The sequence below is a fragment of the Neoarthrinium moseri genome (genome assembly GCF_022829205.1).
Source record: "Neoarthrinium moseri strain CBS 164.80 chromosome Unknown scaffold2_Wmoseri_CBS_16480, whole genome shotgun sequence".
Lineage (NCBI taxonomy): Eukaryota > Fungi > Ascomycota > Sordariomycetes > Amphisphaeriales > Apiosporaceae > Neoarthrinium > Neoarthrinium moseri.
The window spans coordinates 998995-1026174 of NW_026055116.1; the positions used below are offsets into that span (position 1 = coordinate 998995).

The 27180-nt window shown below is 54.6% G+C and overlaps 10 protein-coding genes across 10 annotated transcripts; 5 read left to right on the top strand and 5 right to left on the bottom strand.

Annotated features, from left to right (window-relative positions):
• Nucleotides 1–458: 458 nt before the first annotated feature.
• On the bottom strand, nt 459–3443 carry JN550_001061 (uncharacterized protein; the record flags this gene model as incomplete). Its single annotated transcript, XM_049308887.1, has 1 exon — nt 459–3443. The coding sequence occupies one exon, from the start codon at nt 3441–3443 to the stop codon at nt 459–461; it is 2985 nt and encodes a 994-aa protein (XP_049176967.1).
• Nucleotides 3444–3923: 480 nt separating this feature from the next.
• On the top strand, nt 3924–6322 carry JN550_001062 (uncharacterized protein; the record flags this gene model as incomplete). Its single annotated transcript, XM_049308898.1, has 4 exons — nt 3924–4120; nt 4183–4384; nt 4860–5213; nt 5279–6322. 4 exons carry the CDS (start codon nt 3924–3926, stop codon nt 6320–6322), a joined length of 1797 nt encoding a protein of 598 aa, XP_049176968.1.
• A 241-nt stretch (nt 6323–6563) lies between these two features.
• JN550_001063 (uncharacterized protein) lies at nt 6564–8138 on the bottom strand (the record flags this gene model as incomplete). The annotated part of the gene is made up of 1 exon (XM_049308909.1): nt 6564–8138. One exon carries the CDS (start codon nt 8136–8138, stop codon nt 6564–6566), a length of 1575 nt encoding a protein of 524 aa, XP_049176969.1.
• An 865-nt stretch (nt 8139–9003) lies between these two features.
• On the top strand, nt 9004–10383 carry JN550_001064 (uncharacterized protein; the record flags this gene model as incomplete). The annotated part of the gene is made up of 3 exons (XM_049308920.1): nt 9004–9411; nt 9593–9779; nt 9839–10383. 3 exons carry the CDS (start codon nt 9004–9006, stop codon nt 10381–10383), a joined length of 1140 nt encoding a protein of 379 aa, XP_049176970.1.
• Nucleotides 10384–10741: 358 nt separating this feature from the next.
• Nucleotides 10742–12298, bottom strand: JN550_001065 (uncharacterized protein; the record flags this gene model as incomplete). Its single annotated transcript, XM_049308931.1, has 2 exons — nt 10742–12117; nt 12181–12298. 2 exons carry the CDS (start codon nt 12296–12298, stop codon nt 10742–10744), a joined length of 1494 nt encoding a protein of 497 aa, XP_049176971.1.
• A 1349-nt stretch (nt 12299–13647) lies between these two features.
• On the top strand, nt 13648–15318 carry JN550_001066 (uncharacterized protein; the record flags this gene model as incomplete). The annotated part of the gene is made up of 2 exons (XM_049308942.1): nt 13648–14814; nt 14875–15318. The coding sequence occupies 2 exons, from the start codon at nt 13648–13650 to the stop codon at nt 15316–15318; spliced, it is 1611 nt and encodes a 536-aa protein (XP_049176972.1).
• Nucleotides 15319–15865: 547 nt separating this feature from the next.
• Nucleotides 15866–17947, bottom strand: JN550_001067 (uncharacterized protein; the record flags this gene model as incomplete). The annotated part of the gene is made up of 3 exons (XM_049308953.1): nt 15866–15992; nt 16096–17758; nt 17836–17947. The coding sequence occupies 3 exons, from the start codon at nt 17945–17947 to the stop codon at nt 15866–15868; spliced, it is 1902 nt and encodes a 633-aa protein (XP_049176973.1).
• A 1819-nt stretch (nt 17948–19766) lies between these two features.
• On the top strand, nt 19767–22160 carry JN550_001068 (uncharacterized protein; the record flags this gene model as incomplete). The annotated part of the gene is made up of 7 exons (XM_049308964.1): nt 19767–19864; nt 19925–20139; nt 20193–20301; nt 20351–20426; nt 20488–20760; nt 20813–20925; nt 20975–22160. The coding sequence occupies 7 exons, from the start codon at nt 19767–19769 to the stop codon at nt 22158–22160; spliced, it is 2070 nt and encodes a 689-aa protein (XP_049176974.1).
• Nucleotides 22161–22465: 305 nt separating this feature from the next.
• Nucleotides 22466–23609, bottom strand: JN550_001069 (uncharacterized protein; the record flags this gene model as incomplete). Its single annotated transcript, XM_049308975.1, has 2 exons — nt 22466–23117; nt 23233–23609. 2 exons carry the CDS (start codon nt 23607–23609, stop codon nt 22466–22468), a joined length of 1029 nt encoding a protein of 342 aa, XP_049176975.1.
• Nucleotides 23610–24578: 969 nt separating this feature from the next.
• On the top strand, nt 24579–27103 carry JN550_001070 (uncharacterized protein; the record flags this gene model as incomplete). Its single annotated transcript, XM_049308986.1, has 7 exons — nt 24579–24643; nt 24709–24746; nt 24803–25695; nt 25746–25854; nt 25903–26364; nt 26414–26954; nt 27007–27103. 7 exons carry the CDS (start codon nt 24579–24581, stop codon nt 27101–27103), a joined length of 2205 nt encoding a protein of 734 aa, XP_049176976.1.
• Between the last annotated feature and the right edge of the window lie 77 nt (nt 27104–27180).

Sequence of the window (27180 nt, forward strand, 5' to 3'; positions counted from 1 at the left end):
ACCTGACACGTTGAAAAGGCGGAGGCAGATGACTACATATCTTGATTATACCGTACTTCGACCTGTTTGCGCAGCTGGCTATTGCATGATTAGATATCCCGCTTGCAATAAGGTCCCCTTTTTTTGTCATTGACCTTACGAAGAAAGTTCTCCTTTGCACGAATATATAAAACAATGTTGTGTGGCGATTGTACATCAAATGCTGCTGGATGGCGCACAGTTTGCGAGCATGATGGTATTCCGGTGTATATGCATGGTTGATAGTTTCTGTTAGTCTGGAACCTACACCCAGTTCATTGGTTTGCACTCGCATAGTCTTTTGCCTTAAGGCTGAGGCGGCTTAGAATTGTACGTTGAATACCGCTATCGATTCACTTCTTGTAAGTTTGTCAAGTAACTGTTGTATGTACGGACGGAGGGCTGTATTGCTACAAAAAATATACAGAGTTGATACACGGCTATCCGCATGCCTCCAGCGGAACTCGATGCTCTCTGTCGAGTGAGTGTATCTCTTCTGGCTGCTGCTCTATGTGGGAATCATTTCTCGTCAGACCTGCTTGATTGCGCTGTTCCTTCTCCAAGTTGGCAACCGCGTCGCCCATGATGCGAAGCGTCTCGCTATAAATTTCCGACGCTTCTTCCATCCGTTCTGCCCGCCTCCGTTTGGCCACGTCAATGCCTTGCTGGAGCAATTCGGTGATCTGCACAACACGTTCTGATTGTTGCCATTTCTTCATATGCCTCCTTGTTTCCTTGAGAAGTCTGAATGCCGTCCTGTCTGCTGCCAAAGGGCTTGAGGGTAACGATTCAATAATCCAGCGTATACCCTCAACATCCAAGGTTTGCCAATAAGCCATGAGCAAAGCTCTGAGACTCTGCCGCGAGGAACAGGGGTTCGAAGTACCCCTTTTCTCCATGGCCAGTTTGCAGAGATTGATTGCTTTGTGAAAATGACCAAACTTGGCAGATGCGATGGCGAAGTGTGTGAGGACTGAAGCATCTATGAGCATCCCCAAGGCCTCAAATTGTGTTATGAGCTTTCGAAGGTTGTGGACGACCTCTTCAAATGGGCCACGAATGTGATCAATTTGCGCCTTGAGGAACACCGCGACTGCTGCCGTGACATCATGGCCTCTCTCGTGGGTATCACTGATGAGTTTGATGGTAGTTGCCACCGAGTTCTCCCCATGTTGCTGCAGGGAAGCTTTGATCGCAACACGAAAGCAATCGGGGGACCACGACATGCCATAGCGTAAGGCTCGTTTGTATAAAATAATAACCTTGGCAGCGTGACCCCGAACTAGCTCCTCCGTCATCGCGTGCAACACGTCCCGTTCGTTTGCAGATCTGAACGAGTAGGGGAGCTTGCTCGGCGATGTAGGCAACGAGCGAAGTCGTTGGCGCACATTTCGTCCGGAATAGTTGCCGCTTTCCAAAGCTGCATTGTGCATGATTCTCGTTGTGGTGTCGTCAGCACAAGCCGAGTCTAGCTTCTGCATCTCCAGAGACAACTTTCGTAGAACAGGATAGGGGACATGCCATTTCAAACGACAGTTACGGAGCACTGCATTGGCGAATGCAGGGTCCAGGGCGAACCCTTCCGATTTGCAGAAATGTAGCCATGCTAAAAGGCCCTTATGGTCGTGTATCTCGCTGTACTTGTTTGCAACCATGGTGACAAGGTAGCGATGAAGACAGACATCCATCTCTTCCATATAGAGCTTGATGAAATCTTCGACATCAGAAATCGGATGTGTTTCCATGTACACTTTGAACACTGCTGCAAAGGTCTGACCATATGCGTCTGGCTGGGTTTTTCGGTAAGCCTTCATTTTGGAAAACTCGGTGAGAACTTCATCCCAAGCCCCGTTCTTGGCCTGCATGAGAGCCATTGAGCCATTGAGCCTGATGTCTTTTTGCATCCGCGGTGCCAGAATGACAGTCTTCTGATAATAATGCTTAGCTGTAGGGTAGTCAGAAGCAAGGACCGAGAGCTTGACCATAATCTGGTAAATCTGCTCCGGGTTGCTGGTTCTATCAAGAAGTCCCAACGATGACAGCTCGTCGAAGAATTCTTGGGACTTTGCGAGGTCTTTGTAGCGACTCCAGTGAGCTTGCAAAAGCTTGGTAAGCCAAACGGCCTCCGGGGTCAATCCTGTAGCAGAACACATGCTGGCCAACGCACGTGTCACTTGTTGTGCCTGTGCTCCCTGCATTGCATCCACAGATTCAAGCACCATCTGAACAACGGCTCGGAAAGAAGATAGAGCAGGCGATAGCTTTGAAAAGTTGAGCTTGAAATAATTGACGACAGACTTATGATCGTGGTGGTCGAAGAGGGCTTTAATAAACCAAGCGACGAAGTGCTCTGGTTGTGATTGTTGCCCCAGAACCCTCCAGTACACTTGGTGGACCAGTCCTGGGCGATGAAATTCGAGAAGACGAGAAATAATAGCCTTCCCAAGACTTGTTACCTCGTCCGCATGTGTGGTCGGCTTCTCTGAGAACTTGGTGAGGAACAGCTGAAGGGCTTTTTGAAGCTTCCCACACGCCTCATCCTTTCCTACTCCGTCAAGACTTGAGAGTATCGACTCAACAACCGGAACGGGGTTGTGCGCATAAAAGCGTTCCTCATTTATTGGACCAGCTTGGACGATGGCAGCGAGGATATCTTGCGCCTCTTGCCACCGACCGGTTGCCTGGCAATGAAGACACAGAGCTTCCGAGACATTGAGCCACCCATTGTCTATTCCGTTTCTGAACGTCTTTTTCATATGTGATGCCTCGACAAAGGCAGTGATATAGGTCGTAGGAAGAAGCTCTTTCGTCTCGAGCCGCTCCTGAATCTCGACGGCAGGAAGTCGAGAGATCTCCTCGATCCTCAAGCTCGGAAGAGGTTTTCTTGGTGTGGCAGGAGAGCGGGCCCATCCACCAGTATCTTTGACATTTGGCAAGGTTGCAAAAGCACGGTGTAGCGGTGGTATTTCCGTTCGTGCTTGTCTGCCAGGCGCTGGCCTCGATGCTTCTTTGCGGTGCCCTTTATCCTCCATCGCGATAGGCGACTCGGTCGATTTTGATGGAGTGTCGGCTCGGCCTTCGAGGCGCAATCGTTTCGTGGAATCTTCTCCATGCAAGCGACATGGTGTTGCAGCGCTATCCTGAGTGCGCAAAGGGAGGTCTGGTTGGTAATGCCAGTGTAGCTCTTCCCCCGACAGGATGTGCAGATCGTCGAGGGGATATTTGGTGGCTTCGGCTGCCCCTGCAGATCCATGATATTTCCTTGACGTCCTCAATTTCTTCTTATTGCTTATAGCAGTCCTTAGAGTGCTGATACGTCGGCGTCGGTCCTCCACGATGAGGCCAAGTGCACACGAGGTGCCTAACGCGAGGCCGCGGAGCGCACGTATCGCGGCTTTCGATGGCACGGGTAGGGGTGGCGACATGGCTGTAGGCGTCTCTCGGCCATCTCGCGATCCAGCTGTGATGGCCTGACACCTCAGAGATATCAATTGGACAGACCTGTCATTTGGTCAGGCGTCGCAAACCTCGGAAACTGGACCGTCCCTCAACATCGTTCGATGTAATTAGCTCTGCCAGGGTCGTTGGGTGGGCTAGCTCCCCTGGAAATTGCTCTAGACGGGGGATCAACGTAAAACCGAAAAGTTCTTCAGCCGCCTTGAGGTGTCGTCGCAGTAAGGTCCACGGGTCCTGGCCGGCCGGTTGGCCATGGGGTTTAGATGAAAGCCCCGCTACTTGAATAGGCGAGGCGAATATTTCATATGTCACTTCACAACCAGTCTCGAGATTGACATTCACCTAGATAACATATTGTATTCGTCACATGGCTCATGGCGGTCGGTTCGGTATGGGCTCGAATGCGAGCCAGTCCCCGATGGCGATCATTTGGTGATTTCAGCTTCCACATGTTCGCCTTTGCAACATGGATCCCGGTAGTCATCACCTTCAACTCGTTTGTCGCCGAGTTGACCTGGATTCAAGGCGCCTCCATGTATCCCTTTCTGAACCCCGAGAAGGACCAGACGCTGCAAAGGGACCTCGTGTTGAATTGGAAGTACAGCCCTCAGGAAGGCTTGGCTCATGGCATGATCGTCACGTTCTGGTACGCCGCAGACTGCTCACTGTGATTTGGATGATGGGTGTGAGACTAATCGGATTATCTAGGAGCCCTTCGGACCCGGAGAGGACGGCAGTGAAGAGGATCGTCGGGCTGGAGGGCGACGTAGTGAGGACTCGGGAGCCATACCCTGTCCGTACGGTGCAGGTGCCGCCGGGTCACGTCTGGGTCGAAGGAGACGGAGGCACAAGGGACAGTCTTGACAGCAATACTTATGGGCCAATCTCCACAGGATTGATCATTGGAAAGGTAACCCACATCGTGTATCCATTACACAGAGCCCAAAAAGTCCGGTGGTGGGAGTTTGCGAGGAATATCAGAAGCCAATCGTAGCTATACCATGCTCCTCCTGGCGGGCATGTGGATTTCGAGCAAGGTCGAGGTCAAGGTTCGGAAAGAGGAAAACAAAAGGCTGCCCGGCACAGAGAGCTGGTAGTATCCAAGGGGAATTCCGGGATACTCCTCTGGCCGTATGTAAAACTCTCTCGAAAGATAACAACGACGGCAACGTCACGCACAGCAAGAAAGCCTCAACCTCAGGATTCCATGTCTGCTCGCTCGGCCTCCAACGCAGGCCCCCATGGATATACATCGGTACCGTAGGCAGTATGACCGTATGCTGCGCTAGTCAGCAGTAGCGACTTATAGCACTAGCGCAATGCACGGGCCACCGCCAACGTCAGGGCGCGTCAACTAACTATCAAATATTTCTCGATTGCCTTAGGGGACCGGCCTATCTGACAAAAGTTGCGCCGGGTCTGAGGGAGAGAGGCTCTTTGTCGGTCAACCTCCCACGACATCAAACGGCCTACATTTCCTTCCAGCCAGCGGCCCGCGGCGGCACATTCATCTTCATCTTCTGCCACAAAGGGCCATGTCCCTGGCCCACCGCATCGCCAACTACTTCGCCGTGCCCACCGCCGCCACATCCGACCCAGTCGCTCATTCTGCTGGCCTGCTCAACGATGGACCTTATGAGGAACCGCGCCCCCTGTCGGATTTCCCTGCTGCTACACGATCGCTCGACGCAAACATGACCCCAGACGAAGAGTTGGAGACTCGGCCTCCAATCCTCCATGTAGGTGCACCGCCACGCACCCTTCTTCTTCGCGGCCTGCCCCCTTGCTGACTCGCTGCGAACAGTCCATGCTGGCCGGAGGCTTAGGAGGGACAACAGGAGACATGCTGATGCATTCGCTCGACACCGTCAAGACACGGCAGCAAGGCGATCCTCACTTCCCTCCGAGGTACACCTCGTTGGGTTCTTCGTATTACACAATATGGCGCCAGGAGGGCATACGCCGCGGTCTGTACGGCGGATGGCTGCCCGCCATGATGGGATCTTTCCCCGGCACAGTCCTCTTCTTCGGGACCTACGAATGGAGTAAGAGGCACATGCTGGATTATGGGATCCAACCGCACGTGGCGTACTTGACCGCAGGTTTCCTCGGCGATTTGGCCGCGTCCGTGGTTTACGTCCCATCAGAGGTCCTGAAGACACGACTACAGCTCCAGGGACGCTACAACAACCCTTTCTTTACGTCAGGCTACAATTACCGCGGTACATTCGACGCCGCGAGGACTATCGTGCGGGTCGAAGGCCCATCGGCACTCTTCCATGGCTACATGGCAACCCTGTACCGGGACCTTCCCTTTTCCGCGCTACAATTCATGTTCTACGAACAGTTTCAGGCTTGGGCCAAACAATGGAAACAAAGCCGGGACATTGGGGTTCCTCTTGAGCTGCTTACAGGTGCTGCCGGAGGAGGTCTCGCCGGAGCTATGACATGCCCCCTCGATGTGGTTAAGACGCGGTTGCAAACACAGATCGAGTCTCCGCCAACGCCAGTCAAGTCGAAGGATCGTGCAGCTGTTGATGCTAAAGCCGGAGTAAAAGAGGCAGCGACGAAAAGCATTCCTTCCTCCAAGCAGAGAAGACCTATTTCGACTTCTTCGCCCTCAACCCATACACCGCGACCTGGCGCGATTACACTGGACACATCCTCCGTCTACCAAGGCTTAAAGTTAATATACAAGACGGAGGGTATTGGCGGTTGGTTTAGAGGTGTTGGTCCACGATTTGTATGGACCAGTGTACAAAGCGGGTGCATGTTGTTCTTGTACCAGAGCATTCTACGAAAGCTAGAGGTCTGGATGCCTCTCGGGGATTCTGAGGCTGCATTATAATCAACTTGAGCAGTTAGGGGCATGGATTGTTGTGAGGAGTGTCGGCTTCTTGCTGGGATGTACCAACATTGGGATCTAACGAAGAAGCATTTGCACGGCGTTTGGAATAGAGATGGAAAGCTGGACAACGGCTCATTGTACGTATATATGTATAGAATCTGATAGACAGAAATACCCACTTCAACAGCTACCCACGGCGGTAATTGGGTATGAAATGTGATGCGTGGTCGAACCACAATGTCTAGACAATGTTTCTATCCACATTTCCCGGATCTGAGAGCTCATTGGACGGACTGTCTTGTTGCCGGCCCAGTCTCTTGCTCACGTCCCTATGCTCGAGGTGGCGCATCAAGAGAGCTGTGCCAATAAGCACAGCTCCGAAAACAGCGGCAGAAACGAATCCAGGTCGGAATTCAGGCCCTTCTGCCGTCCTCCAAAAAGCATCAGCAACCCAGATTTGGTTGATGTACGAGAAGCAGTTGGAAAACGCGGTCATGAAACCGCGCATCTCATGGTCATGGGGCATCAAGTCGGGGAACCACGAGTAGTAGATGCCCGGCACGCCCGCAGACATGTACGATGCATAGAAGGCCACGTACTTGAGGCCGATCGGCACGTTCCAGATGGCCAGGACGATGCATGAGAAGATGGTCCCACCCTGCATCACCGCGATCGCCTGCCACCGCCGGCCGCGCAGGAGCGGCGAGTCTGTCAGCATGCCGGCCACGATCTGGGTGACGGCGCCCACGGCAGCCTGTCCTGTTGGCCAGACATTGACCTCGTAGGTACTGTGTCCTTCGGCCTTCAGGTACAGAGCGAAGAATGGCTGCTGGGAGACGAAGCTCGACTGGACAAAGAAGTACCCGAACGACAGGACCCAGAACTGCCATGAGGCAAATATGTTGAATATCTTCTTCTTGTGCCAGGCCGACGCGCCCAGGGGCTTGTATCCATCGTTGACAAGCCGCTGCTTGGCGAATTCGACCTCCTCCGTGGTCAGGTAGAACGCGCGCGTGTTCTCGGGGAAGTCAGGATTGAAGAAATATCCAATGACGCCCACAGGTAAGCTGATGACTCCGCAGACGATAAAGAGCCACTGCCACCCGGCGTGTCCCAGCTTGCCGTTGAGGCCCGAATAGGCCCCGGCCTGGAGGTAACCGGAGAACATGCTGGCCAGCGTCGCGGTGGAGTAGAAGATGGTGGTCCGCTTCGCCCTTTCGCTCTTGGTGTACCAGGAGGCGATGAGGTAGATTATGCAGGGGAAGAAGGCGCCCTCGCACAGCCCGATCAGGAAACGGACAGCATACAGCTGCGGCACCGTCCTGACAGCCGCGGCGCAGAAGGTGAAGATGGCCCACAGGACCTCGAGCGTGGGAATCACGTACGAGGGCCGGAGCTTGGTGACCAAGATGACAGCCGGCAGCTGGCTAATCACGTACCCGGCCGTGAAGACGTTGCTGGCATAGGTCAGCTCGCTGCCATACATCCCAAGCGCCTCTTTCATGCCCGACACATAGGCATTATTGATGTTAGCCTGGTCGAGGTTCTTGCAAAAATATCCCAAGCACGTGTATGTCAGGAGGAAGAAGTCGAGCTTTAGCAGGAACTTCTTCTCGTACTCTGGCTTATCTGGGTCGTCCCAGATGTAGCGTCGAATGGTACGCCAGAAACTCCCCCGTCTTTTCTCAGGGAGATTTTGTATCTCCAAATCTGGCAACTTCCCTACAGATTCTCTTACAGAACCATGATTGTTGTCACCCGAAGCCGAACTAATGCTCACTGGTGCACCACCTCGCGCGGCACCTCGTACATCCATATCGGAGCCTGGATCGCTTTTGATTTCAGGACGTTCTGACGGCCTTTTACAAGATGGGACACTGACTACACGTTGCTAAATTAATGATCAAATTACAGCATGTCGTATGTCCTTAAAACCACTGATGTATGTTGATAACATGATTGCACCATCTACCCTGCGAATTTGCCATGGGCCATGCTCAGGAGACTATCGGCATCACGCAATACTTGCCTGCATATACTTGAACAGCTACCCACTGTCTCGAGGATAAGTTTATTACCGGACAACAGCGGTGTTGCGTCTTAGGCGAGAAACTTGGGCAATGTGGATCCATCACTAATACCATATCTGGGCAAAGAATTCTTCACCTTCCATACAATCGCCGTTCATGCGTATGATACGGTTCAAAGCTCGACACATCATCCATTTGTTTTGAGCGGAACGAACCGAGGAAGAAGTCGAAATGCGCGCGGGATACAGCTCAGGGCAGTTATTGTTTATGGTACAATATGGCTATACTCCCCACGATGCGACAACATGATTTTGATTTCAGCCCGTCAACATTACAATTGAGAAGTAATTGAGCCGGATGAATGAAAGATTAGAGCACAGATATCAGTATTGTTACATGAAAGATCATTCCAAGTGCAGCGTTCTATCGTTGTGCGACATGCATTCAAGGTCACTGCGGGGGGTTTGATTACTGATGGCATTGGCCAGCCACCCAAAACGGTAAATGGTCAGCCTGATTTATAATCGACGTCACTAAGCGGCTTTCTAATATACTCGAAAGCCAGTTTTACATATATGGTATGCTCACGTCTCTTTTCTAATCCAATACTGCACTGCTCCAAGGTTTCACAATTTCGTACTTGGAGATACCATGGCACCAATCCGCCTCGGAATCATCGGCCTCTCGGCCAACGCCATCACCAGCTGGGCCTCGAACGCCCACCTGCCATACCTGCTCTCGCCCGCGGGGCGGTCCAAGTACCAGATTGTGGCGCTGTGCAACTCGTCCGTGGACGCCGCGCGGGCTGCCATCAAGAAATATGGTCTCGACTCAGAGACCCGGGCCTACGGCTCACCCGAGGATATTGCCGCGGACCCCAACGTCCAGCTCGTGGCCGTCTGCACCAGGGTCGACAACCATTATGATACTGCGCTGCCAAGTGTGCGCGCCGGAAAGGACGTCTACGTCGAATGGCCGCTGGCCGAGAATGCAGGCCGCGCGGGCGAGTTGGCCGCCCTGGCAAAGGAAAAAGGGGGGAGGACGGTCGTGGGGCTGCAGGTAAGACACCGTCCTGCTGTAGATTTCCGGGCGCCCGAACACCGCGTTGGCAGCCCTATAAATGATGACTTTGGGTTGGATATCCAAACGCCTTCTTGTTCCTGTGTGGAGCGTTGTGATCCACCTCGGCAGGAACTTGGAGCTTCTTGATTACAGTGTCATTGACTCAACGTGGACATAGGGATGGTTTGCACCAGCTGTGGTCAAGCTTAGGGAGCTAATCACCAGCGGACGGATCGGAAAGGTCCTAAGCAGCGAGGTGGCTGCCGCCGGCGGATCGATAGACAGGCTGTTCCTGTCCCCGGGGCTGAAGTACTTTGTAGATAGGAAGGTTGGCGGCAACATTGTCACGATTGGATTCGGCCACAGTAAGCTCGTCGCCGAAGTTGACTGGTGTGGTTTCGTTGCAGACTGACACCCGAAACAGTGTCTGACTTGGTTCAGTTTGTCTTGGGTGAGCTTGAGGCGCCTCACGCACAACTGCAGATCCAGCGTCCCGACGTCAAGATCCGAGATCGATCCACTGGTGAGATTCTGGAGGTCGTCAGGTCCGACGTCCCGGACCTGGTTCATGTGACTGGTTCGCTCCCCGCGTCAGAGCACACCGCGGAGGGCGCGACTCTGCATATTCGCTCCCGGCGAGGCCAGCCATTCAAGGGCGAGCCGGGGCTGGTCTGGACCATCAATGGCGAGAAGGGCGAGATTCGCGTCGTCGCATCCGGCGCTTCCATCGGCGCTAGCGCACACGAGGATCTCACGATCGATGTCCACGACCACGATACCGACGAGGTGCAGAGCGTCAAGTGGGAATGGGGCCCCTATGCTGAACTTCCTCAGCCCGCTCGCAACATTGGCGCGCTCTATGATGCGTACGCTGAAGGAAGACCACATAGCTATGCAGACTTTGAACACGCGGTGAAGCGGCACAGACAATTGGATGGGTTTCTGGCCGGCTCTCCAGCCTCTTTTTGAGTCGAGATGGTCACTTGGATGTTAGTTGGATTTCAACTTTCTAATATTAGTTTCTATGGGCCCCTTTCTATAATGCAGGCCAAGTCAGAAGTTATGGAAACCCTCAAACTCCATTCAATTGACAGTGAAGAAAATTGCCATCATGATCGCGTTAGACGTCAGAGGTACCAAGTCGAGTATCCCTGCCATGAAGCAAATGTCTATTAATTTAATACTGCGCGTGTGCCCCTGTCTGGGGTTACCGGCGCCTCGCCAGTAAGTCTTTTTTTGCCCAGTACCGTGCCGACCAGTCTATTGTTCCCCGAATCGCATACTTCGTAACCCGCTTGTGGAAAGTAAAAAACATCCATCTCTAATCTCAAGCCGAATCTAAACGAGCCTTAAACTCTGAAAGCCTCTCGTTCACTGATGCGCCATTCCAGGTCTCATTGCCTTCGTCATCTTTCCCGAGTATAGGAGGGCCCACCTGCTCAATCGCAAAGCTAGCAGCAACACTGGCCCATGTAGCCGCTTCTTCCAGGCTCTTACCCCTCGCCAGAGCAACAGACAGGCCGCCCAGGAAAGTGTTTCCGCCACCTGTGGGGTCCACAACCTTCTCCTTGTCTGTATGATATGCGGGTATCCATTTCTCGATGCCCGGGTCGACCTCTATCTCTTCTTCAGCCACTGAGCCTTCAGAGTCCTGAAGGAGCCCGGCAAACAAGGCCATCATGTCCGTGTCTGGCTGGAGGCTGCCATGGACGGCGGCAGAGGGCTTCTTCCTCTTCCCAGTAGATGTGACTTTTCGTTTCCGTCCACCATTCTTAGCCAGATAACAGCCTTTGCCACCGGCTCTGACGACTAAGGAGAAAGACTGCAAAGGCATGGAGCCAAGGAGCTGCTCACAAGACCGTTCAACAGCCTCCATACTGATCTCGCCCGTTTCTGGATCGAGACCATCATCTCCCATGAAACCAGCCAGCTCAGAATGGTTTGGGCTGCAAACATCTATGAGCGGCAAGGTATTGGTGCAGTTCAGCAACTCATCGGTGGTGCACAGATCAGGTACTGGCTCCCAGATAAAGATTGGTTTAGGAAGTCCCCTCCCATCGGGAGTCGTCAAACCACTCCTCCGTTCCTTGATCTCGGTGACTAGCTCCCTGCATCTTGTCGGTGAGCAGATTAGGTGAAAGGATCGCGATGCCAAAAGTGACGGTGTGAGATCTTCGGCTGTTAAGCGTTTCTTTGGGGTCATGTAACGGAAAGCCCGATGCTCGTGCTCATCGTAACCATTCCAACCACGTGTGGTCAGACGTTCCGGATCAGAGCGATAGAGAACCGAAGTCTCCCAAGTGTCAACGAGCGTGGTCAAGGCAGCCGGAAAGTCCGAACCCTGGTCAATGATCCACCCGACCGACGCTGATTCCGGCGCGGGCGAGAAGAGTCGGGCGCCGAGAGCAGAGTATGTTCCGGCGCCTCCAAGGATGTCCTTCACCGGCGGCGTCGGTGGTAAATACTCTATCTCATCTTGGGACGTGTTAGTTGAGCCGAAGAGATTGTAGCACGCCATCAGACAGTTGGGGATGGATGCTGTGGCGGTAACCTTGACCGCAACACAGTTGGAATGAATCACCGCGGCCTGGGATACTCCAAGGGGCACGAGTTCACCAATCTCCAGGGGACATTGCTTCTCAATGCCGTCCTCTTTTGTGAATGTCACCGTATGAAGCAGCACTAGCTGATTGGCAAGGATGGCTAAGGCTTGTTGGACACGCCCGAGGGAACAGCATAGTTTCAATAAGTCAAGAGGTATCTTACCGATGATGAACATGCCCAGAGTGACGAAATCGATACCCCGGGCTAGATCCTGGTCGTGGTCCTGGTCGTCAAGGACCTTGACGTCAAGCTCGACCTTGGGTTCACTTTCGTCGGCCATGCTGGCTTCTTCTCCCTGTATCTAATCCGTGATCGTGGCCGGCACAGAGCTGTCTAGAACCATGAAGGGGACGTGGTGGGTGTGGGTGCTGCGACACCCAGCCGTTACGCGCACGAAGCCGTTGCAGACACGGCGGCGGAGGGATGTGTCGAAGAAAAGAAGGTGAAGAGGGGAGACGCTTGGATCTCAAAACCTCACATGCTTGAGTGCACAACTATCCAGATACAGCGTCTCTCTGACTGGGCAGCAATTGGAAGGTCAGACAAGGCTGCAGGGCCAGCAGAGTGATAGGCCAGAGGTGCATCAGGACAAGCAGACCAGCTTTCCCGGTGCATATGTCCGGGTAGCAGCAGCGACGGCGGCGGCAGCTCACGCAAGGTATGAGATGCAGCAGCAGGGCAGACCAACGGACTATGAAAGCTGAATTTATTTGGGTAGAGCGAGTTCACCGTACTCGTCTTTGTTGGTGGGGTTCCTTCACAGAAGCAAAGCAGAGTCGGGTGCCCGACTCAACTAACGGGCTGCTTCGACGGCAGGGATCAGGCGGCCAGCGGCACCAATTCTGCCGGCTGGGTAGGGGGGCGTGATGCTGGGATCAGTGACTGGCCCCCGGCCCAGGGCCAAAGGGCCTTGAAGGGTCTTGGAGTTGGGAGGGTCCTTGAGGCTTTAGGCACCTGGATGCGTTCCAGAAGCTCTGGCAGCCCAGTGGATTGGACCCATCCACGGATGGGTGCGAGGCTCTCCTAATGCAGGGGTCCGCGTCCGCGCCCGTCAACGTTGCGACGACCAGGACCAAGGCCGCCAGAAAAGCAGCTCTCACTTCATCGTTGGCGAAATCCATCTGCCTTGCAGAATAGCATCTGCTCACCGTGTACAACCCGCACTTGGTGCTGCTTCATCGTTAGGCATCCGCCAACTCGACGCATAGATATAGACTCCGAGCCCTTCCACCCTCCAGTCCAGGCTCCAACTTGCCAACCTTGCGCCAGTCATCGCCATCCAGCGACCCGCCTCGACGTCTCGTCTCCTGTGGTGCCACCCCTGAAACGCAGCCGCTCCCTTCCAGAGACCAGACCGGACCTGACCTGACCTGGCCTGACCCATCGCACCTTCAACCCACCCGAACCTGAGCATCTGAGCTGCCATTGCCAGCCTTGCACCTTCTCTCAACATGGCGACGACGAACATGCACAACCTAACCACACTGATCAAGCGGTAAGTCGTCCTTCACCTGGCCACCGAGCCACCGAGTCACCCACTGCCCCGAGCATCCATGGATCTCTCGGTCCATCTCTCCGTCATGTCCTTGTCCCGACCTATACTGCACAAGCCATATACCTGCTGCGGCCATGCCCGTCATCCTGCTGTCCCAGGATCTCGCCGACTCGTTTGCTAAGCTCAGCTGCAGGTTGGAGGCCGCCACCTCTCGCCTAGAAGACATCGCCTCCACCACCTCCGAGCTCCCACAAGCAGTACCTGCTCTATCGCAAACCATCCCGACGCCCCAAGCTGCCGGCAGCCCGGCCCCTACTCCGCCGGCCCCGTCCGCGCCAAAGGCCGCCCCCGAAGAGCCCCTTCCCGAGGTCATCGAGGACTTTGATGCCTTTCTCGACAGCTCCGTGGACAAGTATGTCCAGACGAGTAACAAGCTGGGCGGCCTGATTGCCGAGCAGGCCGCAAAGGTCCTGGAGGGTTTCAAGCAGCAGCGCCGTTTCCTGTTGATCACCACAAAGGCCAAGAAGCCTGACTTGGCCGGATCGGAGATGGCCGCTTACCAGGACCTGCTGAAGCCCATCAACGAGGCCCTGATGGCCGTGGGCAGCATCAAGGAGTCCAACCGAGGCTCCCCCGTCTTCAGCCAGCTGAGCGCCGTCGCCGAGGGCATCATGGTCCTGGCTTGGGTCACGGTCGACATGCGCCCGTACAAGCACGTCGAGGAGTCCCTGCAGTCTGCCCAGTTCTTTGGCAACCGCGTGCTGAAAGAGCAGAAGGACAAGGACCAGGACCAGGTGGCGTGGATACAGGCCTTCTACCAGGTCTTCCGGGACCTTGCCGAGTTCGTCAAGGCCAACTTCCCCAGCGGCATCCCCTGGAACCCCAAGGGTCAGCCCGCCGCTGAAGTCGCCAAGAGCATACCCGTCTCGGGGGCTGCACCGGCCTCGGCAGCAGCACCTCCCCCGCCACCTCCTGCCGGCGGCCTGCCTCCGCCGCCGCCGCCTCCGGGTCCTCCCCCTATTCTGCAGATCAAGGAAGAGAAGGCGCCGTCGAACGCTGCCGGTGGACTCGGCGCCGTCTTCAGCGAGCTTAACAAAGGCTCAGACGTGACCAAGGGGCTGAGAAAGGTGGATAAATCAGAGATGACCCACAAGAACCCGTCTCTGCGAGCTTCTTCCACCGTCTCGGACGAAGCCTCGCCGCGCGGGAAGAGCCCAGCACCGGCAAGGAAGCCGAAGCCAGAAAGCATGCGTGTTAAGAAGCCGCCCAAGAAGGAGCTTGATGGCAATAAGTGGACTATTGTAAGCTACAGAAGAGCGCTCTAACCGTCAGTTTGTGGTGCTAACATGGACCCCTCCTAGGAAAACTTCGAGAGACACCCCGAGCCTATCGAGATCGAAGCCAGCATGAGCCACTCGATCCTCATCTCCAAGTGCTCCCACACCACCATCATCGTCAAGGGCAAGGCCAACGCCGTGACCATCGAGAACACCCAGCGCCTGTCCCTCGTCATCGACTCCCTCGTGTCCACCGTCGACGTTGTCAAGTCCTCCAACTTTGCCCTCCAGGTCATGGGCTCCCTGCCGACCATTCTGCTCGACCAGCTTGACGGCGCGCAGGTCTACTTGAGCAAAGAGAGCATAGAAACCCGCATCTTCAGCAGCAAGAGCTCCGGCATCAACTTGAACGTGATCGCGGGCGACGAAGACGACTACAAGGAGATCCCCCTGCCGAGCCAGATATGCAGCTTCTATGACGAGAAGAAGGGCGACCTGGTGAACGAGATCGTGGACCATGCCGGCTAGAGCGGACATGTTGCGGCAGTGTAAATTCTGGTGCGCCCGCAACAGATGAAGTTGTAGGATCGAATGAGTAGGAACGTGCGGTTGAGTGCAGGGCCATCGACTGTCTTGCGGAGCATTCAGCAGAGCATTCAGATCAAAGTATAGTAGATCTTGTATTACGTAGAGAGCATTTGGAAATCCAAGCAGCAGTACCACAGCCAACAGACAGCGGGAGCGGAAAAGTCGCTAGAAAAGGGAGAACTTGGCCAATGAACATAATGTCTACTGTGCTTTTTATTCCCGTCTCGTATTCGATAAGCATGCCATGACGAAAGCCGCCAACACCGGGGTCTCATGCTGCTATCAGCTAAAGGAGTTTCTAGATGGGCTGGAGAAATCTAGGCTAGGAGATCTAGTATAGACTGCAGATGACATGGGCGATAAGCAAAACGACTGAAAGCAAGAGCTCAGGGGTCGCCCAGTATAAGACATAAGTGTACAAGGGAAAAGTTTCGCTGCAAGCCCCTGGTCTATTCCACCATCCCGTCCGCCCGACTTGACCAACCCCTCACAGCTTGGCCTTGGGCGCCTCGAGGGTCTGCGACATGAGGTCGCGGATGTCGCCGGCCGCCTCGTTCAGGTAGTAGCTCATCTTCTGGCTACCGAGACCCTTGGAGACGACGTTGAAGTTGATGCTACACAGTTTATTAGTCTTTTGCTCAAATCTCACGTGATGGCCAGCACTCCGGGGCGCGAATAGGGGGTGGGGGGTCTTATATGGGAAGGTTCAAGGCTCACCTGTTCTCGTTGATCATGTAGGCAATGCCGAAGCCGGCGTCGATGACCTGACTCCAGCCGTAGCCGTTGAAGAACTCAGAGCTCAGCTGGCTGGTCGACAGGAACCAGGAGCTGCTGTAGGCAAAGGCGGGGTCCTTGTAGATGGCGGGCACCTCCTGGCCGGGCTCGAGCAGCTTCTTCAGGCCAAACAAGTGGCGGTCGACGCCCTTGCCGTCGGAGGCGGCGCCGATGTACTCCAGGTGGGCATTGACGGCCTTGCGGAACAGGTCGATGCGGTCCTTGTCGCTGGCGCTGGGGTCGGCCATGGCGTTGCACCAGGCCACGCTGTCGTCCGAGACGGTGCGGCACGTCTCGGTACGGCCGAGCTGGAAGCGCCGGGTGGCGGCGGACTCGTAGGTCGGCCGGTTCTTGCCGTACATCTTGTAGTAGGCTAGCTGGATGATCATCTGCACGTAAGCATCGGGCGAGCACTTGAACTTCTTGATCAGGCCCTTGCCGTAGCCTTGGTACGCCTGGACAGCGAGCTCGTGCGAGCCGATGACACTGTTGAAATCGTTGATGGCTCGGTTGATCTCAGCCTGAACATCCTTGGTGACTTCGAAGTTGACTGCGGCCGGGTCGGGGAGGTTCGACCGGACGGAGGGGTTGCTGAAGTCCAGCTTGTTGTTGAAAATGAGGTCGTTCACGTAGTCGTTGAGGCGGTGGGTCGGGGTGCCGTCCATCATGCTGTGCTCACCCATGAAGCCTGATGTACCGTTGTCGTTGACAATAAACTGCAGCGGCTTGTCGTACCAGCGGTTCTGGCCGTCGCCGTGCCAGTAGGCGTGGGCGCGCTCCTCCAGGGTCACCGGTGCCGCATCGTCGAGACATACCACGAAGGAAGCCGACTCGATCGCCTCGAGAGCCGCCTTGTTCTTCGGCGAGGCCTTGAGCAGGATCTCCCTGGCATCCGTCCACACATCGCGATTCTCGGATGTGAGAGCACCGATGGCGGGAACCCGGGTTGCGAGCTCGTACACACGGGCAAACTGGGCCTCGAGCTCTGATGTGTTCAGCTGCTGGCCGTCGACCTCGTGCTGGATCTTGAAGAACTGGTTCTTGCGGATCGCGATCAGGTGCTTGTTCGACTTGGCGTCGAACTTGACGGGGTAGTCTGCGGGTTTCGCCGCGACTCGGCTGCAGTTGAACATCCACTTGTAGCTGTCCATGCAGATGGGCAGCTTCTTCATGTACTCGGGCTCCAGGGTGCCACTGTCGACCTGCTTCTTGAACTCCAAGGCGGCGGTCGAGATGGCGGCGGCCCTCTTGGCCGGGTTGCGCCGCCGGCGGTCGTCGCGGTGCGAGTAGAAGTAGCTGACATAGGGCACGACGGGGTCACGGTAGGCAAGGTAGGCGGCCTCGTTCCACCAGTCGTACATCCAGTTCTTGACATTGGGGTCCTCGCGGCGGGCGAGCAGCTTCTCCTGCAGCTTGCTTCCCACGCCGCCGGGCTTCACGAACTCCTCGACGGCCTTCTTGCTTGCGGCGAGCTCGGTCGGGCTCAGGATGGGGTTCAGGGACTTCAGGTAGCGGGCTGCCGTCTCCTCGAGGGTCGGGACTGGGAGTTTGGGGAGGGACTCCTGGAACCGAAGCATCGGTCCCTTGGACTTGTCCTCTACATATCCTATTCCTCGCGTGTTAGTGCTGCTTTGCGGCGCAAGTCGGTTCCCCGGGGCTTTTGGGGGGTCGCATAGAACTAACCAGCTGGCAGGGAGCTGTTGCTGCGTTTTGCGGGCGCCATCAGTATGCTGCTCTGTTGGAGGAAGCTCTCGTCAGCGTGCGGTTCTTCCGAGACTACAGGGATAATGCGCATAATGGGCGCATTCGGATAGAGAACACAGTACCTTTGGAGTATGCAACGGTCTGAATGAGGATCTGAGTGCGGTCGCCTGTGCCCGACTCTTTGCCAACGAACTCAACATCCCAATGGCTTCTAGGGGGGGGGGGGGGGGGGGGGGGGATACCACTGTCAAGTATAATCCAAGGAGAAGAAAAGAAATCGGCCGTCGATGTAGTATGACGGCAACGGCTTCTGATGGTTGGTGGGAGAGCCGCGGTGGGTTTACCGAATGCCGTGAGTCGCCCTCTTACAAGCCTAGGTAATTCGGGGTGGTGTCCACTACTGTAGTGCTGTCCAGGTCTGGGGTTGCACAGCGTGGCAGCTAGTCAGGTGGTGGTCTGGTGGTCTGGCTGGGGCCCGCGGTCTGCAGTACGTGCCTAGGTAGGTACTTTCTTTCAAGTCTGTTGATTGTCACCAAGTAGCCAGCCTGTTTGCCTGCCGTATGTATTCTTTTCGTCCTCGTCGGTCGGAGTGTCCAGTTGGGCTAGCACAGAAGAACGAGGCCTGCCGGAATAGCCGCTCTACAAATGCTCGTCGTCCACAGCCAAAAATCCCACGGACACGTTTAGCAGATCCCCGGTAGGACGTCCGGCCTATCGTTCTCCTTGCGCTCGAGTTTCCCCAGTCGACCGAGCGCCCGCGCGCCCCAGTGGGTGTGTCCCCTTCAAGCCGAGGTAAAGTATGGAGGTACCCGCCAGGCCCGCCAGCTTTATCCCACTGGCAGAATGGAGCTTGGGGCGCCTTGGCTCGCTTGGCCGCATCTGACCATCCATGCCCGCCATCCATGGATGCTGACCTGGCGATTCGCGTCGTCCGTTCGTCCAGGAGGTCAGTCGCAGCAGCAGTCTGGTGCAGTCCAGAATGTGGGGGCCAAATGCGACACCCACACGTGAGCTTCACTGGAAGCCACTTTCACATGCCATGGGCTATCCATTGGGCCTGTTGCTGGCCAGCTGTCAGGATTTGGACATAGAAATAGATTATACACGCTCACGCCAATTGATCACGCAGACGCCTGGCGTGTTTGAGAGACGAACGAACATTTGACTAGCCAAATCCTTCGCTATGTTCAGATCAAGTTTCTCTTGTCTCAATGCTCTGAATAAAAATCATTGAATGGTGAGAGAACCGTCACAACGAATAGCTACATGCATTCGCGGTGCACATACGGTCACTATGTGGCTGAAGAAAATCTGACATGACCTGAGTAGACTTCCAGCTTATATGCGTGTAATAGGCTCTGACGCGTTTTGGGGCCATCCTATATTTGACGATGACCACGACTGATGACAGCCGTGGCTGGATTTTCCAGGAGACGTGAATATGCCCATCACCATCATCAGGTGCGTCAGCGGATGATGAGCATGGTAACAAGAGATGGCTGCGGTTCAAATCAAATAGCCAAACCCCAGAGATCTGGCCCGATCTGAACCAGATTCCTCCCTTGATCGAGAGGAGGAATCCCATCCGGACGGCTCCCAATGTCTCAGCTGCTGCATCGCGATGCCCCAGCAGCTTCAAGTCTAATTTGCATTCTTGACCTGAACCGTTCCATGGCCGCTCAGGAATCTTTTGTGCACGACGCGTATTATTGCGGTAAGTTGCGAGCAGGAGTCCATTGAAATACTGAGGGTGCTCCCCCGTCTGCCTACGACGTTTTACTCCTGAAGTTAGCATCCCAGGGGTAAATGCCGTCGTCTATGTGAGTCGCTTAGCGGAACACCTGTCACTCTTTTGGTTTCTCTTCTAGTCACTCCTTTGATCTTTGTTGTATTTGGATTCGTTTCCTGCAATGGCAGCCTATACACTTGGGCACCACCTGGTGGGTCAGGGGCTGCTAGACGCCTTTAACTTCTTCCATGATTCGGACCCGAGCAGAGGTTTCGTCAAGTAAGCATTACCCAACCCACAAGTCTGCGAATCCGAACACAACTAATAATTCTGCGACAGTTATCTAGACGAAGCTAGCGCTCATGCTCAAAAGCTGGTCTCCATTGACACCGCCAGTAGAGTTCGACTGGGCGTCGATAGCACCAACTTCTACAATTTGACGGACGTTGGTAGAGCTAGTGTAAGACTGACGACTAAAGAGGCGTTCAACCATGGCTTATTCATCGCCGACTTCAACCGAATGCCAGCATCCACCTGCGGTACTTGGCCAGCGTGTAAGTTTCCGACTTTTCCATACCAAGAGTGAACCATCTCTAAAGGTGTATAGTCTGGGCCCTCAACAACGCCGACAATGGCATCCATTGGCCTGTCGGAGGTGAACTGGACATTATAGAGGGACAGAATGACGTTCGAAGCAACCTATTTGCCGCGCATACGTAGGTTGGCCAACAAAATATTTCTACTCAACGAAACTGACTGCTCTAGAACCGCTGGTTGCTCCCAGCCTGCTTCCGGATTCAGTGGAATCTCTACACGTATGGATTGTGGCCCAGATCCAATGGTGAGTAAAACCCTCTCAAAGACCTCTCGTAGACGATAACATCGCTAAATGAAGCCCAAAGAACCTTGGATGTACCTATATTCCACCACCGTCCGATGACACGTCGTACGGCGATACCTTTAACGCCGCGGGCGGGGGCGTCTATGCCATGCAGTGGGAAGAAGACGGTATCAAGATCTGGCATTGGAGCCGTGACATGATCCCTGACGACATCAAATTTGCCCCTGGCTTGACTCCAGACCCAGAAACTTGGGGAACTCCTCAAGCCATCTTCGGCGGATCCAACTGCGATACTGACACCTACTTTTACGATTTGAGCCTTGCTATTAATATTGTGCGCCCCAAATGACTATCACCACACTTGTAACCTGCTAACAATCGAGTAGAATTTCTGTGGTGATTATGCCGGCAACCTCTGGGCAAGCAACCCGAGGTGTAGCGCCTTAGCTCCAACCTGCAAGGAGTATGTAGCTGACAATCCGTTGGCATTTACTCAAACGTAAGCCGAAGCCATCGATTATGGGCATAGTATTATGCTAAACTTATAGGTACTGGGAAATCAACTACATCGAGGTCTGGAACAGACTAGGCTCCGGACCAGACAGCACGACAGGCTCGAACAGCACAGCACCACCATTTCCAACGAACTCCACCATACCCTCGACCACGCGTATGGTCACTCTGTCGACTGTAGATACAACGGCCATACCTACCGGTGCCAACGGCGGTCTGATCGACCCCGAGAGCATCGGCGACTACACGCTCCTGGGTTGCTTCGGCTCCACAGGGGGTTACCAGACGTTCGAGGCCACTGCCGACTTGCCTGACATGAACAACGATGCCTGTGTCGCAGCCTGTGCAGCCGACGGTAAGAAATTCGCAGGCACCTTTGAGACCACCTGCTATTGTGCCGACACCCTCGGCGACTCCGTGGCCACCGACAACGGCCGCTGCGACCATCGGTGCCCTGGCAGCGCACTGCAGACATGCGGCGGCGTCGTAGGACCAGCCGGACCAGGGGGCAATGTGACGATCCCGCCATTCAACTCAACCGGTGCCAACGACACCGCCTCCATCTTGGTGCGCACCCACCACAACCGCCGTGCTGCTCCGGCTACCATTCTGCTGACGCTATATGGTAACATCACCGGCGAGGTCGCTCCTCCGGCTCCGGGCATCGGCGGTGGCAATCCGGCAGCTACCACAACTGCAATTAGGAATACGACGGTGACTAACATGGTCACGATCACCACCGCAGTGACGGTCAAGTACACGACAATCTGCGCGACCAACCCGGCCACCCTCGTCGAGCTGCAGTACTGCACGACCCTGACGATCGAGAAATGCGGGTGCAGCAAGACGCCCGGCAGCGGTGCCCTATTCCCCAACGCGACCGGTATCGCGCCCATCACGGCCGTCGCCCCGGCACAGACCCTCGTCCCCATGGTCACGCTGACCGAGACCTGCAAGGCGTGCGGGATCCGTGGCGAGAACACCGTGACGCTGACCGTGCCCCAGGCCGTGGCGACGGGCGGTCCCGAGGTGGTGGTCACCGCCTTCGCCACTGCAATGGTGATCCCGCTCAATGTCAGCGCCGCCGCGGCTGCCAATGTCAGTGCGAAAGCCAGCCAGATGCCAGTGATGGCCGGCGCCGACGGACTCGGCGTTGGCGGTGTTATAGGGTGGGGCGTGATGGTCTGGCTTGGTGTATTTGGGATTATGGTTGTTCTGTGAGCGATGTGAGGATGTACGAGTATGCGCTTCTATGAAAGGTTTGGAGTTTCTTTTTGAGGGTGCAAAGCGCAACAAGGTAGGTATAGTATACGATGGAGCTTGACGAGCATGGGTATGAGGGTTCCGTTTGTCTGAATATCAGTGGCTATTGCTGGAGAAAGTCCATCAAAATCATAAAAACGCTGAGTCGAAGCTGCTTCTCATTGACGGTGACACATGGGACCAGTTCCGGACTACAAAGCTTCTAGATCTGTGATGCCACGCTTGAAGCCATGACTGATCGTACACGATGTACCCCACGGCTCTCAAATCTCAATGACAAAGGGTCTCTTGTTGTTCAAACGTCGCTTGACTCCATCTTGACATCCAGCGTTGACCATCAAGCTGCCCTCACTTTTACCACCCTGCCATAAAAATTGCCAAACAAGACTCAGGAAGCCATAGAATAAGACCTTGAGAGCGTCAACCCAACGGTAGCTCGGGACCAAGTCGATTATACCTCGGGGCAAGAGGTTGATTATTGCCTTGGGCAGAAAACCGAGTATTGCAACCTGGTCCCGCGCTTGGAGGTCCTCGTAAGCGCGTTGGCAATCATCCCAGAAAACAGACCGTGTCCCACGGCCGCAGTGGACATGGCCGAAGACATGTAGCTTCGGCTTCGTCCTGAGGTTCCAGAGCTCATCCGTCAGGCCGGCACAACCAATATCAAGGTCGAGATGATGTCTCGGAGGTGTGTGAGTCACGAGGATCTCGGTGTCTAGAGGAATGGAGCCGGCCCATGGATGCTGGTCCCTGTCGTATTGGAAGGCATTGTCCTTGCCGCCGCACCTCGGCAGAGACGGATTCCCGTATACCACGAGCTTACGGCCTTCTTTGAAGTGAAACGTCTCGGCCTTGTGGTTGAGCAGGTGGATGCCCTTCAACTGTACTTCCTTGTGGGCGAGAACATCTTCCTCACTGTTCGGAATCAGGTTTAGTGAAAGAATCGCCAGAGGGAAGAGGAATGCGTGTTGCCGGCCGTGGTCAGGAAGGGGATTGGCCGCTGCTCCTACAATGTCTCCGAGACACATACCTTCTGGAATCCTTATCAAACCAGCTGTCATGGTTGCCAGTGACTAGGACTTTGTGCCGATGTGGCAGATTTGCCAGCCAATTGATCTGTTGTTGAATGGAGCTAGCTGTGCCAATGCTGGTCATATCACCGGCGTGGATCAGGAGGTCACCCTCCGGTACGTCCTCCACAAACGCGTCATGCGTGTCCGCCAGACAAACGATTCGGATGGGAGTCTTGTTGGGCGGAGGTCTGGTCGGGTTGCCTCGCAGCCAGAGGACAATCAGGTAGATCCGGAGGACTAGGGCTTGTAGGGGGGAGTTTAGGATCTCATCCAGGAGTGTGAGGTTCTCCCACTTGATTCGGCGACGGAGGCCAAGATTCTGGAGGATCCCCATCCCATGGGCCGCTGACGATCAACTGGAAATGACTGACTGGAGACTTGCGACTTGAGTCTCAAGACCAATATGCGGTTTCGTTGAGATACAGCAATCGAGAGACCAGAGTATGTAATATTTGTACAGGTGCTGGTAAGCGGGCTGCAGTTGAGTTGTTGTTGCTGATCATTCCTATGCCGTCACCCTCAGAACAAACGCCTTGGGCCCTGGGAAGGCTCGCCGCTAGCGAGCCAATCATGTCCTTGTAATTATGCACGACTATCCCAGCTGGAGGGTAACAGCGATGAGGCTCTACGAAGTACGCAACTTAATTACTGCCTAATGGCAATTAGGTCATTATCCTTGCCGGCCAGGTGCATGTATAACCCAGGCTTCTCGACGAATATGCTGCTTCCCATGCGATTGCTGGTGGTCTGATATGTAACGGCATCCATTCATGCAGGGAGGTCGGTTGTTAGTGGATTAAGGATGCCCTTGTATGCGACGATAGTGCAACTTGTACACCTTTACATAAACTGGGCAGAGTTCGCTCAGGGAACTGGAATCATGGACGCAAGCAGGCCAAATGGTATGCAAGCTTCGCCGCACCTAGCCCATGAAAGCCGTTTACCTAGCGAAGCAGTACTAGTTGAACCAACCCATGGCGATACAAGTGAGGGAATGCACAACGTTGTCATTGACGTGAATTGGCTTTATGGGACAGCCAAGGTTAGATCTGGGAAGACAGGGCCGGCACGGACCATCTGCCAGATCCTGGTCATGGATTGGGGTTTTGGGGGCTGCGGGATGACGTTGATCACCCTTCAGCTTGCCCAAAACGCTCCTCAAGCTTAAATTTGGCAATGAGCCCTTGACTTAAGGCCTCCTGCCTGTATACCTCAACCTAGAGATCCCCTCCCTATTCTTCACATTCTACCTGCCCTCTTCGCACCTAGGTTATCATTCGGGAGGTCGTCCAAGCCAGCAATCATGTCCAGTCTCAGGACACTGTATGCCTCTGACGGTAGCCGGCCCGAGTTCAAGACTAATATGAAGTAAGTGCGCCCCATCACCATGATCTCGGGCACTTCAATATGCCGGCACTGACACGTCATTCTAGTGTTGATTTTGTGATCAACTACAAGGTTCCCTCCGATGGTAATTTGCCAGTACCCCGAAACCTCGAAAGAACTACGATCTCTGACAAGTCAAAGCCCAAGCCGAGGCCGAAGCTGGCTTCACCCAGCTGATCGAAGTCCTGACCAAAGCCGGCCTCGCCTCCGAAGTTCGAAATGGTGTCGATAACAACTCCGTCCTTGTCTTCGTCAAGGTCGCCTCCGACCAATACCTCAAGTCCAAGATCTACAAGGAGAGGGTCCAGGACTGGCTGTATGGGGTGCGCATCAAGGCCCCCGAGAAGGACGTGAACACTTTCTTCGAGAAGGAGCCCATCACCGATGCCGAGAGGCTCCGCCTGGTGTACCTCCTCCTGACTCTGCCTAAGAATGACGGCGGTGCTGGCATCACCCCAAAGACCGGGCAGTGGAAGTATGTCGAGTCCGTGTTTCCGCTGCACAACCATGATTTCAACCGACAGTGGATCAAGCAGTGGAGCAGCAAGTACGTCTTGAAGGAGGAGGATATCGATCAGATTCGGGACAAGTTTGGCGAGAGAATTGCCTTCTACTTCGCCTTTCTGCAATCTTACTTCTCCTTCTTGCTGTTCCCGGCAGCATTTGGATTCGGCGCCTGGCTCATTCTTGGCCAGTACTCGGTCTTTTACGCCATGGTCAACTCTCTCTGGTCCGTCATCTTCTTCGAGTACTGGAAGAAGAAGGAGGTCGACCTCGCGGTGCAGTGGGGCGTCCGAGGAGTCTCGCGCATCCAGCATCCTCGACCGCACTACAAGTGGGAGCATGAGGCCGCCGACCCTGTCACCGGCGAGCCTGTCAAAGTCTACTCGAAACGCAAGAGACTTCAAACCCAACTGCTCCAACTTCCATTCGCCTTGATTTGCACCCTTCTGCTTGGAGCCCTCTACGTCTTCTGTTTCTCGATCGAAATCTTTATCGGCGAGATTTACAACGGTCCTTTCAAGGCCTATCTAGTAAGTATGCTACCACGATTTTCTGAAGCATACTGGCTGACAATACAAAGACCTTCCTACCCACTATTATCCTGACGGCGTGTACTCCCACTCTGTCAACCATCTTGGGTAACCTGGCAGAAAGGCTCACTGACGCTGAGAACTATGAAACGCACGATGGTAAGTAGTGCCACATCTTCAGATGGATCATTCGCTAACAATTCCTAGCTCACGAGGCGGCTCTGATCCAAAAGATCTTCGTCGTTAATTTCATAACATCGTACATTCCACTCTTCTTATCGGCTTTTGTCTACATGCCTTTCGGCAACCTTCTGGTACCCTACCTCGACATCTGGAGGGCCACTGCAGAGAAAATTTCAGCTAGCGAGAAGGTCTCAACTCAGGGCTTCCAGATCAACCCTGACCGGCTCAAGAAGCAGATCATTTACTTCACAGTTACAGCTCAAGTGGTGAACTTCGCCCTGGAGACACTGACGCCGTATCTCAAGCGCAAGGTTTTTAAGAAGGTCAAGTCGGTTCAGACGGAGATGGCCCATAAGAATGGCAAGTCAGAAGTTACACAACAGGATGTCCCTGAGGAAGCGGCGTTCCTGGAAAGAGTTCGCAACGAGGCCGAGCTCGATATCTATGATGTAGCTGTGGACTACCGAGAGATGGTGGTTCAGTTCGGTGAGTTTGTTGACCAGTAAACTTCCTAACTCTTGCTGATTGTGACCAGGATATCTCTCACTTTTCTCTGCTATTTGGCCGCTAACACCAGTTTCATTCCTTATCAACAACTGGGTGGAACTCCGAGGCGACGCAATGAAGATCGCAGTTAGCAGTCAGCGACCTATTCCCTGGAGAGCTGATTCGATCGGCCCATGGCTCAGTGCTCTTGGCTTCCTGTCCTGGTTCGGAAGTATAATCAGTGCTGCCATTGTCTTCCTCTTCAGCAATGGACCGGAAGGACCCGGTGGTGAGCCCTGGAACATCTCAGCATGGGGTCTTCTTCTCAGCATCCTGGGCGCAGAACATCTATATCTAGCAGTGCAGTTTGCCGTCCGCCATGTTCTGAACCAGCTTGATAGCCCGGGTTTGCAAAAGGAGAGAGCGGAGCGTTTTGCGATGAGAAGGCACACGCTCGAAGAAACCTTGGGTGAGGATATCACACAAAAGCCCTTGCCAGACGTCCCGACGGGCGAGAAGATCACGCGTGAGGGTTTGGAGGAAGAAGCCAGACAGGCGTCCCTCAAGGGCCGCGGTACACCTGAGGAAGCGTAAGTACCGTATTTCCTTTTTGAAGTTGTGTCCATGCTAACATTGCGACAGGTTTTGGCAACGCCAGCAGGGAATGGATGAGACGATCACTGTAGGACGGAATCTGATCGGGCGGATGGTTGCTGCCAATAAGACTGCAAAGGCCTAGGGGAATTTGCTACAGCTGTTGTGGAACGAGGTCGAAAGACCTGTTATTGGCTTCGTGGTGTCAATGCTGCTTGGCGC